The following is a 17162-nucleotide window of genomic DNA, read 5'->3' as shown; positions in this document are numbered from 1 at the left end:
AGAACATCCCTGGTCTTCCCTTCTAGCCTCTGATCTGGAGGACTCACTAAACAGAGAACATCCCTGGTCTTCCCTTCTAGCCTCTGATCTGGAGGATTCACTAAACAGAGAACATCCCTGGTCATCTCTACTGCCTCTGATCTGGAGGATTCACTAAACAGAGAACATCCCTGGTCATCCCTACTGCCTCTGATCTGGAGGATTCACTAAACAGAGAACATCCCTGGTCATCTCTACTGCCTCTGATCTGGAGGATTCACTAAACAGAGAACATCCCTGGTCATCTCTACTGCCTCTGATCTGGAGGATTCACTAAACAGAGAACATCCCTGGTCATCTCTACTGCCTCTGATCTGGAGGATTCACTAAACAGAGAACATCCCTGGTCATCTCTACTGCCTCTGATCTGGAGGATTCACTAAACAGAGAACATCCCTGGTCATCTCTACTGCCTCTGATCTGGAGGATTCACTAAACAGAGAACATCTCTGGTCCATCCCTACTGCCTCTGATCTGGAGGACTCACTAAACAGAGAACATCCCTGGTCATCCCTACTGCCTCTGATCTGGAGGATTCACTAAACAGAGAACATCTCTGGTCCATCCCTACTGCCTCTGATCTGGAGGATTCACTAAACAGAGAACATCTCTGGTCCATCCCTACTGCCTCTGATCTGGAGGACTCACTAAACAGAGAACATCCCTGGTCATCCCTACTGCCTCTGATCTGGAGGATTCACTAAACAGAGAACATCCCTGGTCATCCCTACTGCCTCTGATCTGGAGGATTCACTAAACAGAGAACATCCCTGGTCATCTCTACTGCCTCTGATCTGGAGGATTCACTAAACAGAGAACATCCCTGGTCATCCCTACTGCCTCTGATCTGGAGGATTCACTAAACAGAGAACATCCCTGGTCATCCCTACTGCCTCTGATCTGGAGGATTCACTAAACAGAGAACATCCCTGGTCATCTCTACTGCCTCTGATCTGGAGGATTCACTAAACAGAGAACATCCCTGGTCATCCCTACTGCCTCTGATCTGGAGGATTCACTAAACAGAGAACATCCCTGGTCATCCCTACTGCCTCTGATCTGGAGGATTCACTAAACAGAGAACATCCCTGGTCATCTCTACTGCCTCTGATCTGGAGGATTCACTAAACAGAGAACATCCCTGGTCATCTCTACTGCCTCTGATCTGGAGGATTCACTAAACAGAGAACATCCCTGGTCATCTCTACTGCCTCTGATCTGGAGGAATCACTAAACAGAGAACATCCCTGGTCATCTCTACTGCCTCTGATCTGGAGGATTCACTAAACAGAGAACATCCCTGGTCATCCCTACTTCCTCTGATCTGGAGGAATCACTAAACAGAGAACATCCCTGGTCATCTACTGCCTCTGATCTGGAGGAATCACTAAACAGAGAACATCCCTGGTCATCTCTACTGCCTCTGATCTGGAGGATTCACTAAACAGAGAACATCCCTGGTCATCTACTGCCTCTGATCTGGAGGAATCACTAAACAGAGAACATCCCTGGTCATCCCTACTGCCTCTGATCTGGAGGATTCACTAAACAGAGAACATCCCTGGTCATCTACTGCCTCTGATCTGGAGGAATCACTAAACAGAGAACATCCCTGGTCATCCCTACTGCCTCTGATCTGGAGGATTCACTAAACAGAGAACATCCCTGGTCATCCCTACTGCCTCTGATCTGGAGGATTCACTAAACAGAGAACATCCCTGGTCATCCCTACTGCCTCTGATCTGGAGGATTCACTAAACAGAGAACATCCCTGGTCATCCCTACTGCCTCTGATCTGGAGGACTCACTAAACAGAGAACATCCCTGGTCATCCCTACTGCCTCTGATCTGGCAGACTCAATAAACAGAGAACATCCCTGGTCATCTACTGCCTCTGATCTGGAGGAATCACTAAACAGAGAACATCCCTGGTCATCCCTACTGCCTCTGATCTGGAGGACTCACTAAACAGAGAACATCCCTGGTCATCCCTACTGCCTCTGATCTGGAGGACTCAATAAACAGAGAACATCCCTGGTCATCCCTACTGCCTCTGATCTGGAGGACTCACTAAACAGAGAACATCCCTGGTCATCCCTACTGCCTCTGATCTGGAGGACTCACTAAACAGAGAACATCCCTGGCCCCTACTGCCTCTGATCTGGAGGACTCACTAAACAGAGAACATCCCTGGCCCCTACTGCCTCTGATCTGGAGGACTCACTAAACAGAGAACATCCCTGGCCCCTACTGCCTCTGATCTGGAGGACTCACTAAACGGAGAACATCCCTGGTCCTCCCTACTGCCTCTGATCTGGAGGACTCAATAAACACACATGCTTTGTTTATAAATAATTTCTGTGCTGTGTAAATACATAACAATACAAGAAAATGGTGCCATCTGTTTGGCTTAATATAAGGAATTTAAAATGATTTATACTTTTGATACTTAAGTATATTTTAAACCAAAGGCTTTTACTCAAGTAGAATTTCACTGGGGAACTTTTACTTGAGTCATTTTCTATTAAGTTGGTTAGGGTTAGGGTTAGTTTAGTGTTTAGTGTTTAGTGGGTCCTCCAGATCAGAGGCAGTAGGGATGACCAGGGATGTTCTCTGTTTAGTGAGTCCACCAGATCAGAGGCAGTAGGGATGACCAGGGATGTTCTCTGTTTAGTGAGTCCTCCAGATCAGAGGCAGTAGGGATGTTCTCTGTTTAGTGAGTCCTCCAGATCAGAGGCAGTAGGGATGTTCTCTGTTTAGTGAGTCCTCCAGATCAGAGGCAGTAGGGACCAGGGTTGTGGTCCCGATTGCTCAGTTTGGCCGGGTGGCTCTAAGAGTCTTGGTGCTTTCAAACTTATTCCATTTATGAATGGGGCATTGTGTGTAGATTAATGTGGAAAATGCTCCCTACTCCTGTAAACTCTCATCTATACCTTGTCCTAAGACCAAGGTATTTATTGCAAATAGTCATGTGTATTCTGGTACTATGTGGCCGCTAACGAATGCTAATGGTAGCATTGGGATTGCTCTAACCATACCCCTCTCTCTTCTCTGAAGTTAGACTTAACACCATAGAGACACTGCTAACACTGGATCTCTCCCTCTGTCTCTCTATCCCTCCCCATCTCTCCCTCTGTCTCTCTATCCCTCCCTCTGTCTCTCTATCCCTCCCTCTGTCTCTCTATCCCTCCCTCTGTCTCTCTATCCCTCCCCCTGTCTCTCTATCCCTCCCCATCTCTCCCTCTGTCTCTCTATCCCTCCCTCTGTCTCTCTATCCCTCCCTCTGTCTCTCTATCCCTCCCTCTGTCTCTCTATCCCTCCCTCTGTCTCTCTATCCCTCCCTCTGTCTCTCTATCCCTCCCCATCTCTCCCTCTGTCTCTCTATCCCTCCCTCTGTCTCTCTATCCCTCCCTCTGTCTCTCTATCCCTCCCCATCTCTCCCTCTGTCCCTCCCTCTGTCTATCTATCCCTCCCCATCTCTCCCTCTGTCTCTCTATCCCTCCCTCTGTCTCTCTATCCCTCCCTCTCTCTATCCCTCCCCATCTCTCCCTCTGTCTCTCTATCCCTCCCCATCTCTCCCTCTGTCTCTCTATCCCTCCCCATCTCTCTATCCCTCCCTCTGTCTCTCTAGCCCTCCCCATCCCTCCCTCTGTCTCTCTATCCCTCCCCATCTCTCCCTCTGTCTCTCTATCTCTCCCTCTGTCTCTCTATCCCTCCCCATCCCTGCCTTCTTCCCAATCAATTTAAGGGCTTTATTGGCAAAGGAAACAAATTATTATTTGACCCTGCTGGTCATCTATGAACATTTGAACATCTTGGCTCCTGTTCTGTTATAATCTCCACCCAGCACATCCAGAAGAGGACTGGCCACCCCTCATAGCCTGGTTCCTCTCTAGGTTTCTTCCTAGGTTTTGGCCTTTCTGGGGAGTTTTTCCTAGCCACCGTGCTTCTACACCTGCATTGCTTGCTGTTTTGGGGTTTTAGGCTGGGTTTCTGTACAGCACTTTGAGATATAGGCTGATGTAAGAAGAGCTTTATCAATACATTTGATTGGTTGATGTTAACATTGCCAAAGAAAGTGAAATAGATAATAAACAATAAAAAATGAACACTAACACTTACAAGTAAATACATTTCAGATGTCATATTATGTCTATATACATTGTTGTAACGATATGCAAATAGTTTAAGTACAAAAGAGAAAATAAATATGTGTTGTATTTACAATGGTGTTCGTTCTTCACTGGTTGACCTTGTGTGCAACAGGTCACACATGTTGCCACTGTGATGTCACACCGTGGTATTTCGCCACAATAGAGGGAGTTTATCATTACCATTAGTTGTTAGTATTGTCACCCGATGCTTTTAAACGACCCTCTCACTGTGATCTTCTTCTCCAGGCTGTCTGTCCAACCTGCCTCCCAACACCAAGAAGATCTGCAACTCGTACGAAGAGCGTCGTAAGCAGGCCACCGCCATCGTCCTGCTGGGGGTCATCGGGGCGGAGTTCGGGGCGGAGCTGGAACCCCCTAAGCTGCCGTCTCGTGCCAGGACCAGTGGACAGGCTCCAGAAGGTTTTGGACTGACGACTGGAGGATCCAACTACTCTCTGGCCAGACACACCTGTGAGTGGACACGCCCTCTTTCTCTCTCTGTGCTCGGCACGCGCAAGTCTGTCTCCATATCCGCCCTTCTATCTTTCTCTCTCTCTCTTTCTCTCTGCATGTTGTTCTGAGAATATGAGTGGTTATATATCAGAGTCGAGTACTTGGTGACGTTGTGAAGTCTGAGAGCTTTCAATAGTTTTAGCCTCGATAGGAATGAATAAGTGACTTCTACCATTTATTATCGTGGATTCTCCAGCTGATGAAGTCACACTGTTATGAAACTAAAATAATACACAATCCCACACTGATACTCACTCACTCACTCACTCACTCACTCACTCACTCACTCACTCACTCACTCACTCACTCACTCACTCACTCACTCACTCTGGCTGTGTTGGAGTGAAGCGAAGGGAAGGCCATGTGAATAATCTACCAGGTAGCTGGCTCTCCTTGTGGTGTGGCTCTGTACGTCTCCCCCTCTACCTCTCGTTGCCTGGGGGTCTTCTTTATTCAGATGCGTTGACAGTTTAAATCTCTCTCACCTGCCTGCGTGCGTTAGTTAGTTCAGCGCTCATAAAGAACAGTTGAGACGCGTTGCATCAGTGTTCAGAGAGAGAGAGAGGGGGGGGGGGGTGAATGATGCAATCAATGTGGAGTTCCCCATTCAGAGCAGAGCCCAGGCTGTCACCCTGCAGAGAGAGAGAGAGCAGACCTACTGAATTAAATGAATGGATGCTTGATTTGTCTGGCTGCTCCTGGCTTTGTGAGTCAACAGTGCCGAGGTTAAAAACACCCACAAAGGGAGAGGCAGGCAGGGAGCATCCTGGTCTCAAGGCTGCTTTACATTCCTCCTGGCTGTCTGGAAAGAGAGGAAGGTGTGAGAGAGAGAGGAAGAGGAAGGTGTGAGAGAGAGAGGAAGAGGCAGGCAGGGAGCATCCTGGTCTCAAGGCTGCTTACATTCCTCCTGGCTGTCTGGAAAGAGAGGAAGGTGTGAGAGAGAGAGGAAGAGGAAGGTGTGAGAGAGAGAGGAAGAGGCAGGCAGGGAGCATCCTGGTCTCAAGGCTGCTTACATTCCTCCTGGCTGTCTGGAAAGAGAGGAAGGTGTAAGAGAGAGAGGAAGGTGTGAGAGAGAGAGGAAGAGGCAGGCAGGGAGCATCCTGGTCTCAAGGCTGCTTACATTCCTCCTGGCTGTCTGGAAAGAGAGGAAGGTGTGAGAGAGAGGAAGAGGAGAAAGAGGAAGGTGTGAGAGAGAGAGGAAGAGGCAGGCAGGGAGCATCCTGGTCTCAAGGCTGCTTACATTCCTCCTGGCTGTCTGGAAAGAGAGGAAGGTGTGAGAGAGGAAGAGGAAGGTGTGAGAGAGAGAGGAAGGTGTGAGAGAGAGAGAGGAAGAGGCAGGCAGGGAGCATCCTGGTCTCAAGGCTGCTTACATTCCTCCTGGCTGTCTGGAAAGAGAGGAAGGTGTGAGAGAGGAAGAGGAAGGTGTGAGAGAGGAAGAGGAAGGTGTGAGAGAGGAAGAGGAAGGTGTGAGAGAGAGAGAGGAAGGTGTGAGAGAGAGAGGGAGAGGCAGGCAGGGAGCATCCTGGTCTCAAGGCTGCTTACATTCCTCCTGGCTGTCTGGAAAGAGAGGAAGGTGTGAGAGAGAGAGGAAGAGGAAGGTATGTGAGAGGAAGAGGAAGGTGTGTGTGTGAGAGAGAGAGGAAGGTGTGTGTGTGTGAGAGAGAGAGGAAGGTGTGTGTGTGAGAGAGAGGAAGGTGTGTGAGAGAGAGGAAGGTGTGAGAGAGAGGAAAATGAGAAAGAGGGAGGTGTGTGAGAGAGGAAGGTGTGAGAGAGAGGAAGATGAGGAAGGTGTGTGAGAGAGGAAGGTGTGTGAGAGAGAGAGGAAGGTGTGAGAGAGAGAGGAAAGGGTGAGAGAGAAATGAAGGTGTGAGAGAGAGGAAGGTGTAAGAGAGAGAGGAAGGTGTGAGAGAGAGGAAAGGGTGAGAGAGAGAGGAAGGTGTGAGAGAGAGAGGAAGGTGTAAGAGAGAGAGGAAGGTGTGAGAGAGAGAGGAAGGTGTGAGAGAGAGAGAGGAAGGTGTGAGAGAGAGAGGAAGGTGTGCATTCATACGGGGACCTTGAAGGGCCTCCATTTATACGGGGACTTACTTGACAGCCTTCTCTTGGACCTTGTTACTGTTTATGATCTTCTCTCCAGACTTACTTGACTGGCTTCTCTAGGACCTTGTAAGTAAGTTTATGAGCCAGCCTTGCCTCGTGGTAGATGATGATCTAGTGCCTATGGAACTGCCCCGACTGACTTTCAGGCTATGCAACAACAATAACAACAACAACTTGCCATCCCAACCCTCCCACTTTACCACTGACTTTTCTGGTGAATCCTCTGTGAAGGGGGAAATGATACTTCATAGGATTGTGACGTGTTGTCGTCCCTCATCTAGTTATCTTAAGGTTAAATGTGTCTAGTTGTAAAAGCTGATCCGTACCTCTCACATACATCACACTGGTACAGCACAGCCATTAAAACACACACACACGTATGTTTCTAGTTATTAACATGAGCCTTTAAAGACGTTGATATTTTTACTGCCTGTTTATTGTTTGCTGAAAAGAAATTTTAGGGAACGATGCATCTCTGTCTCGATCAGAATAAAACACTGAGGGGAGGGGAGACGTGTGAAAGCGGCACATTGAAAAATTCAGTTGATGCTCTTACCTCATAATCATCTTGGACCTGTAAAAGTTTGTCGTCAAGTTGAATATATTTCTGAAGAGACACGCACAGCCAGATCGCTCAAGATTTACATCAAATTGAATTGGGCATCCATGCCCTGAGGACATCGGGAAATGGCTTCAAAACCTGCCACTAGGGGCAGTCGTGAATGCTATTACCATCAAGTAGGCTTGGGTTTTTCTCAGGTGTTATGGACGGACGTAACACCATGACTCTGGTACTGAAGGTCTCGTTTTAAATCACAGTGGTAGAAAATGGCTGTGCAGCGACGTTCCCCATCCAACCTGACAGAGCACGAGAGGATGTACATTATACTAAACCTTAACCATTCGGCGTGAATACCTAAACATAATATTTTAACCCTATACAAAACCTTAATAACCTTTTTAACGTTAAAATGTAGAAAAACAAAACGTTGAAATTTGACTTTTGAATAAAAGTGTGAATTAAAAACGTGTAACACGACAGTGGGACTGTGAGACCTTGTAGTCCCACATCCCTCCATACAGACAGATAGACCTGTAGTACCACATCCCTCCATACAGACAGATAGACCTGTAGTCCCACATCCCTCCATACAGACAGATAGACCTGTAGTCCCACATCCCTCCATACAGACAGATAGACCTGTAGTACCACATCCCTCCATACAGACAGATAGACCTGTAGTCCCACATCCCTCCATACAGACAGATACAGACCTGTAGTACCACATCCCTCCATACAGACAGATAGACCTGTAGTACCACATCCCTCCATACAGACAGATAGACCTAGTCCCACATCCCTAGTACCCATCCCTCCATACAGACAGATAGACCTGTAGTACCACATCCCTCCATACAGACAGATAGACCTGTAGTCCCACATCCCTCCATACAGACAGATACAGACCTGTAGTCCCACATCCCTCCATACAGACAGATAGACCTGTAGTACCACATCCCTCCATACAGACAGATAGACCTGTAGTCCCACATCCCTCCATACAGACAGATACAGACCTGTAGTCCCACATCCCTCCATACAGACAGATACAGACCTGTAGTCCCACATCCCTCCATACAGACAGATAGACCTGTAGTCCCACATACCTCCATACAGACAGATCTAGAGACCTGTAGTCCCACATCCCTCCATACAGACAGATAGACCTGTAGTCCCACATACCTCCATACAGACAGATACAGACCTGTAGTCCCACATCCCTCCATACAGACAGATAGAGACCTGTAGTCCCACATACCTCCATACAGACAGATCTAGAGACCTGTAGTCCCACATCCCTCCATACAGACAGATACAGACCTGTAGTCCCACATCCCTCCATACAGACAGATACAGACCTGTAGTCCCACATCCCTCCATACAGACAGATAGACCTGTAGTCCCACATACCTCCATACAGACAGATCTAGAGACCTGTAGTCCCACATCCCTCCATACAGACAGATCTAGAGACCTGTAGTCCCACATCCCTCCATACAGACAGATCTAGAGACCTGTAGTCCCACATCCCTCCATACAGACAGATAGACCTGTAGTCCCACATCCCTCCATACAGACAGATAGACCTGTAGTCCCACATCCCTCCATACAGACAGATAGACCTGTAGTCCCACATCCCTCCATACAGACAGATGTAGACCTGTAGTCCCAGCCACCCCACCGGTCCTTGGTCTCCAACCCAATAATCAATAATAAGTCCTCCAGTCTCCGTGGCGATGGCGTGCTGGGAGGAGTCTGCCGTAGATTATTAATGTGATTGGCTCTGTGCGTTCTCATCTAGGCGCAGACCTACACTCCTCTATTGGGGGTTGTATCCCGAATCGCACCCTATCCCCTATGTAGTGCACTACTTTTGACCAGTTGCACATAGGGTAGTGCACTATAGGGTTCCATTCAAGAGTGGAAGATCTGTACTGCTCCCCAGCCAATAACCCGTCTAACAGCAGGGCGATTATATATATTTCTGATCCCCCGGGGGCAGAGCCTTTATCAAGTGTGTAAGTTAATTTCTTTCTACATTATTGGAACTATGTGACCAGCATCTAAGCAAAACACCATGGTGCAAGGAGGGGGTTGTGATGACGCTGGTTCCTTCTATATAGACTGAGTGTACTAAACATTAAGAACACCTTCCTAATATTGAGTTGCGCCCCCACCCACCCACCCACCCACCAACCCCAAAAGGTGTGGAAAGCCTTCCACAGGGATGCAGCGAACAGTTTTGACTGGGCTGAGCGGGAACTGTACTTCCTCAGTGGTAGGGAGGCGAGCAGGCCACCTCCTACCTTACCTGCTATCTTACCTCCTACCTTACCTGCTACCTTACCTCCTACCTTACCTCCTACCTTACCTCCTACCTTACCTCCTACCTTACCTCCTACCTTACCTGCTACCTTACCCTCCTACCTTACCTCCTACCATACCACCTACCATACCTCCTACCATACCTCCTACCTTACTTCCTACTACTTTACCTCCTACCTTAGCTGCCTACCCACTACTTACCTATTCTATGGGTATATGTGTGCCCGCAGGCCTCTTGCCTAAATACTCACAAGGTGCCCCCTCCCCCGGGAACAAATGAAATTCATTCACTATCATTCAAACTCAGTGAATGATTTAAATAAACCAAACACATACCTCTAAAGGAGAGGCTACCAAAACACTAGGTACTATGGTATACACAAACCTCTAAAGGAGAGGCTACCAAAACACTAGGTACTATGGTATACACAAACCTCTAAAGGAGAGGCTACCAAAACACTAGGTACTATGGTATACACAAACCTCTAAAGGAGAGGCTACCAAAACACTAGGTACTATGGTATACACAAACCTCTACAGGAGAGGCTACCAAAACACTAGGTACTATGGTATACACATACCTCTACAGGAGAGACTACCAAAACACTAGGTACTATGGTATACACATACCTCTACAGGAGAGGCTACCAAAACACTAGGTACTATGGTATACACATACCTCTACAGGAGAGACTACCAAAACACTAGGTACTATGGTATACACAAACCTCTAAAGGAGAGGCTACCAAAACACTAGGTACTATGGTATACACAAACCTCTAAAGGAGAGGCTACCAAAACACTAGGTACTATGGTTTACACCTACCTCTACAGGAGAGGCTACCAAAACACTAGGTACTATGGTATACACATACCTCTACAGGAGAGACTACCAAAACACTAGGTACTATGGTATACACATACCTCTACAGGAGAGGCTACCAAAACACTAGGTACTATGGTATACACAAACCTCTAAAGGAGAGGCTACCAAAACACTAGGTACTATGGTTTACACCTACCTCTACAGGAGAGGCTACCAAAACACTAGGTACTATGGTATACACATACCTCTACAGGAGAGACTACCAAAACACTAGGTACTATGGTATACACCTACCTCTACAGGAGAGGCTACCAAAACACTAGGTACTATGGTATACACCTACCTCTACAGGAGAGGCTACCAAAACACTAGGTACTATGGTATACACATACCTCTACAGGAGAGACTACCAAAACACTAGGTACTATGGTATACACATACCTCTACAGGAGAGGCTACCAAAACACTAGGTACTATGGTATACACCTACCTCTACAGGAGAGACTACCAAAACACTAGGTACTATTTGTATACACATACCTCTACAGGAGAGACTACCAAAACACTAGGTACTATGGTATACACAAACCTCTACAGGAGAGACTACCAAAACACTAGGTACTATGGTATACACATACCTCTACAGGAGAGACTACCAAAACACTTTCAAATTTACCAGAACATACAAAGAAGCTCTCCCTCCTTTATTAAGAGTCGGTAATTGCAGACAGCTGTATCCCCTGACGAGAGGGCGGGATCAGAGCGCCAATTAGTGATGGGCTGACCAATCAGCTGCTTTGGAATCCAGGAAGCCATTTCCTGAAATAGACACATACACACCCGAACACCAACACAGAAACTGGGGAATGTGACAATGGTTGCATGAACACTACATGCCATCACCTTGTTCATTTCTCTGATTCTTTAGTTGGTGCCAGAGGAATTAGCCTTTAAAGGTGCAATCTGTAATAGTTATGACGGTTGAACGATTATGTCAGTTGATGGTATTTACAAAAAAAAAGCAGGGCTGCTGTTTGGGCTGAAAAACAAATTACAGATTTTGGTTTTTATGACTGACCCCATTTAGTTGGACTGATCGATTGTTTGGTCGACCAAGCTTTCTTTGGTTGAGCAGTCATTTGTTTTCCCATGAGACACCTGTCTGATTGTCTTGGGGATGGCGCAGTACATCACACAAAGACATGTGATAATGAAATTGTTCGTGATGAATACAGTGGTTTTGGAAGGTATTCAGACCCCTTTCCTTTTTCCACGTTTTGGTACGTTACAGCCTTAAATCTAAAATAAAATAAAAACTCTCAGCAATCGAAACACATTACTCCGTAATAACAAATAGCAAAGGTCGCTCTGGATAAGAGCGTCTGCTAAATGACTTAAATGTAATGTAAATGTAAATGTTTAAAAAAAAAAAAAACCCACAGAAATACTTGCCATCACACTGCTTTTGTAAGGGTTTTCTTCTGGTGAAAGAGAGGCGGACCAAAATGCAGCGTGGTGGTTATTCATGTTTTTAATAAAGACGACTGACTATACATGAACAGACTAAACAAAACAACAAAAGTGAAAACCTAAACAGTCCTATCTGGTGCAAACACAGAGACAGTAACAATCACCCACAAAACCCAACACAAAACAGGCTACCTAAATATGGTTCCCAATCAGAGACAATGACTAACACCTGCCTCTGATTGAGAACCATATCAGGCCAAACATAGAAATAGACAAACCAGACACACAACATAGAATGCCCACCCAGCTCACGTCCTGACTAACACTAAAACAAGGAAAACACATACGAACAATGGACAGAACGTGACAGCTTTGAAATGTGATGAAGCGTTTTTTTTTTTTTTTAATTAAATAACAAAAGGGAGCTTTGAATAATTAGCCTAAACATATTAAATATATCGTAATTCACGAATGCAATACAAACTGTTCCTGTTCTGCTGTAATAAAAGGCATTAGATAGATAGATTGGTTGGCTGGCTCACTCACTGACTGGCTGGCTGGCTGGCTGGCTCACTCACTCACTGACTGACTGACTGACTGACTGACTGACTGACTGACTGACTGGCTGGCTGGCTGGCTCACTCACTGACTGACTGACTGACTGACTGACTGGCTGGCTGGCTCACTCACTCACTCACTGACTGGCTGGCTGGCTGGCTGGCTGGCTGGCTGGCTGGCTGACTCACTCACTCACTCACTCACTCACTCACTGATACTGTTCTAGATTGTCAGAGAGAATTATAATATTGTAATCTAAGAGCACATGTTTGGCATACATAATACTCACCCAACGCTTGTTCCTATACCCTCCTTTGTCTCCACAACTAAGTCAAATGTCTTTCACACATCAGACTTCCCCTTTCCCTCCTGGGCAACCAGTAAAAATGTGCCTTTTTTTTGTGTGTGTCTTTTTCACGTCCTCCACATCCATTTTGCTGTCAGGTTGTTACGGTGTGGGGGTATTTGTTATAACCAATTTATTGACGTGATTATGATAGGCTATGGGTCAGGTCCTATTGGTCACAAGGGACCCTTACATGTTTCACATAAAGAGAGCAAGGGTTGGAGGAAATGAGGGATTTTATTTTTTGTAGACATATTAGGGATTTCTGGAAAAACATAACTTTTCAGTTAGAAACAAGTAAGAAACTAAATGGCTGAAATGATGTCACAGCTTCAGTGTGGACAGAGCAGGACGAATCTCGGTCGACCCAAGATATATATATTTCCCCCCCTATCGAGGGGATAGCCCTAGTGGTTTTTGATAGTGGAGATTGAAAGAAATGTTGTTGTTTTTTGAATGAACTTTTAGCTCCGTTTGGGAGAAATGTTTCTAAACAACCAAAGAAAAACATTGATTGCAGTTATCTCATGAATAATTGAAGCTGTAGTCATAATGTTGTATTAGATCATATTAGGAGCGTTGTGTTTTGACGTTTATAGGTTATCACTGACTGTGTTATAGGTGTTTATAGGTACTCACTGACGGTGTTATCACTGACACCGTTATCTACTTGAATCAGTCCTGCTCTGCTCACCATCTAAAATAAGGCATAGGAACTTATGGAGAAGGACAGCTTGTGAATTGTCTCTGGTAACAATGATGACGCTGTCTCTGCAACATATCCATGGAACATACACACACACACACACACACACACACACACACAGACACAGACACACAGACACACAGACACACACACACACACACACACACACACACACACTGGTCTGTGCTATGATGAGGAACTGCCAGGGATGAATTGCTTTAGACAAGCCTGAGCCAGAAGGCAAGAATTATCCATCAGGCTAAGAAGGACGTACTGGGTTGGAGGGAGGACCTCCTGTCCCTCCCTGCCTCCCTGTGTGTAGAACTGTCTGTCTACGTGTAGAACTGTCTGTCTGTCTACGTGTAGAACTGTCTGTCTGCGTGTAGAACTGTCTGTCTGTTCACGTGTAGAACTGTCTGTCTGTCCGTCCGGACTACAGTAGGCCAGTCAGGGCTGTCGGGACTACAGTAGGCCAGTCAGGGCTGTCGGGACTACAGTAGGCCAGTCAGGGCTGTCGGGACTACAGTAGGCCAGTCAGGGCTGTCGGGACTACAGTAGGCCAGTCGGCTGTCGGGACTACAGTAGGCCAGTCAGGGCTGTCGGGACTACAGTAGGCCAGTCAGGGCTGTCGGGACTACAGTAGGCCAGTCAGGGCTGTCGGGACTACAGTAGGCCAGTCAGGGCTGTTGGGACTACAGTAGGCCAGTCGGGCTGTCGGGACTACAGTAGGCCAGTCGGCTGTCGGGACTACAGTAGGCCAGTCAGAGCTGCCGTGACTACAGTAGGCCAGTCAGCTGTCGGGACTACAGTAGGCCAGTCAGAGCTGTCGGGACTACAGTAGGCCAGTCAGAGCTGTCGGGACTACAGTAGGCCAGTCAGAGCTGTCGGGACTACAGTAGGCCAGTCAGAGCTGTCGGGACTACAGTAGGCCAGTCAGAGCTGTCGGGACTACAGTAGGCCAGTCAGAGCTGTCGGGACTACAGTAGGCCAGTCAGAGCTGTCGGGACTACAGTAGGCCAGTCAGAGCTGTCGGGACTACAGTAGGCCAGTCAGCGGGGACCTCCGGAAATGTGTTGCAGCAATAAGGGACCCTGGTGTGCGTTCTGTCAAATGATTAGTGTAAGGGACCCTGGTGTGTGTAAGGCAGGGCAGTACGCAGGGCTCAGAGATTGGCATTGTCAGGTTCAGTGTGATTTGTAAGATATATTCTCTTTTTGTGTGAGTGTGTGCTAATGTGCATGCTTACATGCCTGTGTGTTTGTGCCAAGGGTTCCATTAAGAAAATGTGGCGCCGCCAGGCGTTAGACCGGCAACATTTTAATTTTCCGGACCCATATGCATTTGGGATGCGTGACCTGATTAGGGCAAAACGGGAAAACACAGTTGTCAAAAGGGGCACCGCACATGCGAACGGTTTCATGTGACAGAGATTAAAATATCAGTTTGAAAGTGAACTACCCCAGTATAAAAGCTGAAGGATGTCGTGGGCTGAACAGAACACCCTCCCAGTATAAAAGCAGAAGGATGTCGTGGGCTGAACAGAACACCCTATCTATCACTAGCTAACATGGGCTGAACAGAACACCCTAGCTAACATGAGACTGTATCACTAGCTAAATGAGACTGTCGTCACTAGCTAACAGAGACTGCTATCTATCACTAGCTAACAGCAGACTGCTATCTATCAAAGCAGACTGGATCTATCACTAGCTGAACAGAGACTGCTATCTATCACTAGCTAACATGAGACTGCTATCTATCACTAGCTAACAGGATGCTATCTATGGGCTGAACTGATGCTATCTACTAGCTAACAGCAGACTGCTATCTATCACTAGCTAACAGCAGACTGCTATCTACAGTATCACTAGCTAAGACTGCTATCTATAACAGCAGACTCAGCTAACAGCAGACTGCTATCTATCACTAGCTAACAGCAGACTGCTATCTATCACTAGCTAACAGCAGACTGCTATCTATCACTAGCTAACAGCAGACTGCTATCTATCACTAGCTAACAGCAGACTGCTATCTATCACTAGCTAACAGCAGACTGCTATCTATCACTAGCTAACAGCAGACTGCTATCTATCACTAGCTAACAGCAGACTGCTATCTATCACTAGCTAACAGCAGACTGCTATCTATCACTAGCTAACAGCAGACTGCTATCTATCACTAGCTAACAGCAGACTGCTATCTATCACTAGCTAACAGCAGACTGCTATCTATCACTAGCTAACAGCAGACTGCTATCTATCACTAGCTAACAGCAGACTGCTATCTATCACTAGCTAACAAGGAGACTGCTATCTACTGTATCACTAGCTAACAGCAGACTGCTATCTACAGTATCACTAGCTAACAGCAGACTGCTATCTATCACTAGCTAACAGCAGACTGCTACTATCTATCAAGCAGACTAGCTAACAGCTAACAGACTGCTCAGTATCACTAGCTAACAGCAGACTGCTACTAGCTAACAGCAGACTGCTATCTATCACTAGCTAACAGCAGACTGCTATCTACAGTATCACTAGCTAACAGCAGACTCTACTATCTATCACTAGCTAACAGCAGACTGCTATCTACAGTATCACTAGCTAACAGCAGACTGCTATCTATCACTAGCTAACAGCAGACTGCTATCTATCACTAGCTAACAGCAGACTGCTATCTATCACTAGCTAACAGCAGACTGCTATCTACAGTATCACTAGCTAACAGCAGACTGCTATCTATCACTAGCTAACAGCAGACTGCTATCTATCACTAGCTAACAGCAGACTGCTATCTATCACTAGCTAACAGCAGACTGCTATCTATCACTAGCTAACAGCAGTCTACTATCTATCACTAGCTAACAGCAGACTGCTAACAGCAGACTGCTATCTATCACTAGCTAACAGCAGACTGCTATCTATCACTAGCTAACAGCAGTCTACTATCTATCACTAGCTAACAGCAGACTGCTATCTATCACTAGCTAACAGCAGACTGCTATCTATCACTAGCTAACAGCAGTCTGCTATCTATCACTAGCTAACAGCAGTCTACTATCTATCACTAGCTAACAGCAGACTGCTATCTATCACTCTAACAGCAGACTGCTATCTATCACTAGCTAACAGCAGACTGCTATCTATCACTAGCTAACAGCAGACTGCTATCTACAGTATCACTAGCTAACAGCAGTCTACTATCTATCATTAGCTAACAGCAGACTGCTATCTACAGTATCACTAGCTAACAGCAGACTGCTATCTATCAGCTATCAGCTAACAGCAGACTACTATCTATCATTAGCTAACAGCAGACTGCTATCTACAGTATCACTAGCTAACAGCAGACTGCTATCTATCACTAGCTAACAGCAGACTACTATCTATCACTAGCTAACAGCAGACTGCTATCTACAGTATCACTAGCTAACAGCAGACTGCTATCTATCACTAGCTAACAGCAGACTGCTATCTATCACTAGCTAACAGCAGATCTCACTAGCAGACTGCTATCTATCAGTATCACTAGCTAACAGCAGACTGCTATCTATCACTAGCTAACAG

At 46.4% G+C, this 17162-nt stretch overlaps 1 protein-coding gene and 1 long non-coding RNA gene across 51 annotated transcripts in view; both read left to right on the top strand.

Annotated features, from left to right (window-relative positions):
* The window catches only part of LOC118373116 (WD repeat-containing protein 7), a 401772-nt gene that overhangs the window by 268167 nt on the left and 116443 nt on the right, over positions 1–17162 (top strand). For all 50 annotated transcript variants that reach the window (XR_008142316.1, XR_008142328.1, XR_008142323.1 and 47 more), the window contains one exon: positions 4440–4664. Coding sequence is in view for 7 of the 50 variants with exons in the window: in XM_052525011.1 (XP_052380971.1) it covers positions 4440–4664 (225 nt within the window). In the remaining 43 variants the exon portion in view is untranslated. The remainder of the gene's footprint in view (positions 1–4439; positions 4665–17162) is intronic.
* Positions 10175–10945, top strand: LOC127931685 (uncharacterized). The gene is made up of 3 exons (XR_008142375.1): positions 10175–10398; positions 10595–10643; positions 10791–10945. It is a non-coding gene; the product is annotated as an uncharacterized LOC127931685 (long non-coding RNA).

This window comes from Oncorhynchus keta, chromosome 9 (genome assembly GCF_023373465.1).
Source record: "Oncorhynchus keta strain PuntledgeMale-10-30-2019 chromosome 9, Oket_V2, whole genome shotgun sequence".
Lineage (NCBI taxonomy): Eukaryota > Metazoa > Chordata > Actinopteri > Salmoniformes > Salmonidae > Oncorhynchus > Oncorhynchus keta.
The sequence above is the reverse complement of the archived record's forward strand: the minus strand, read 5'-3'. Positions and strand labels throughout refer to the sequence as shown.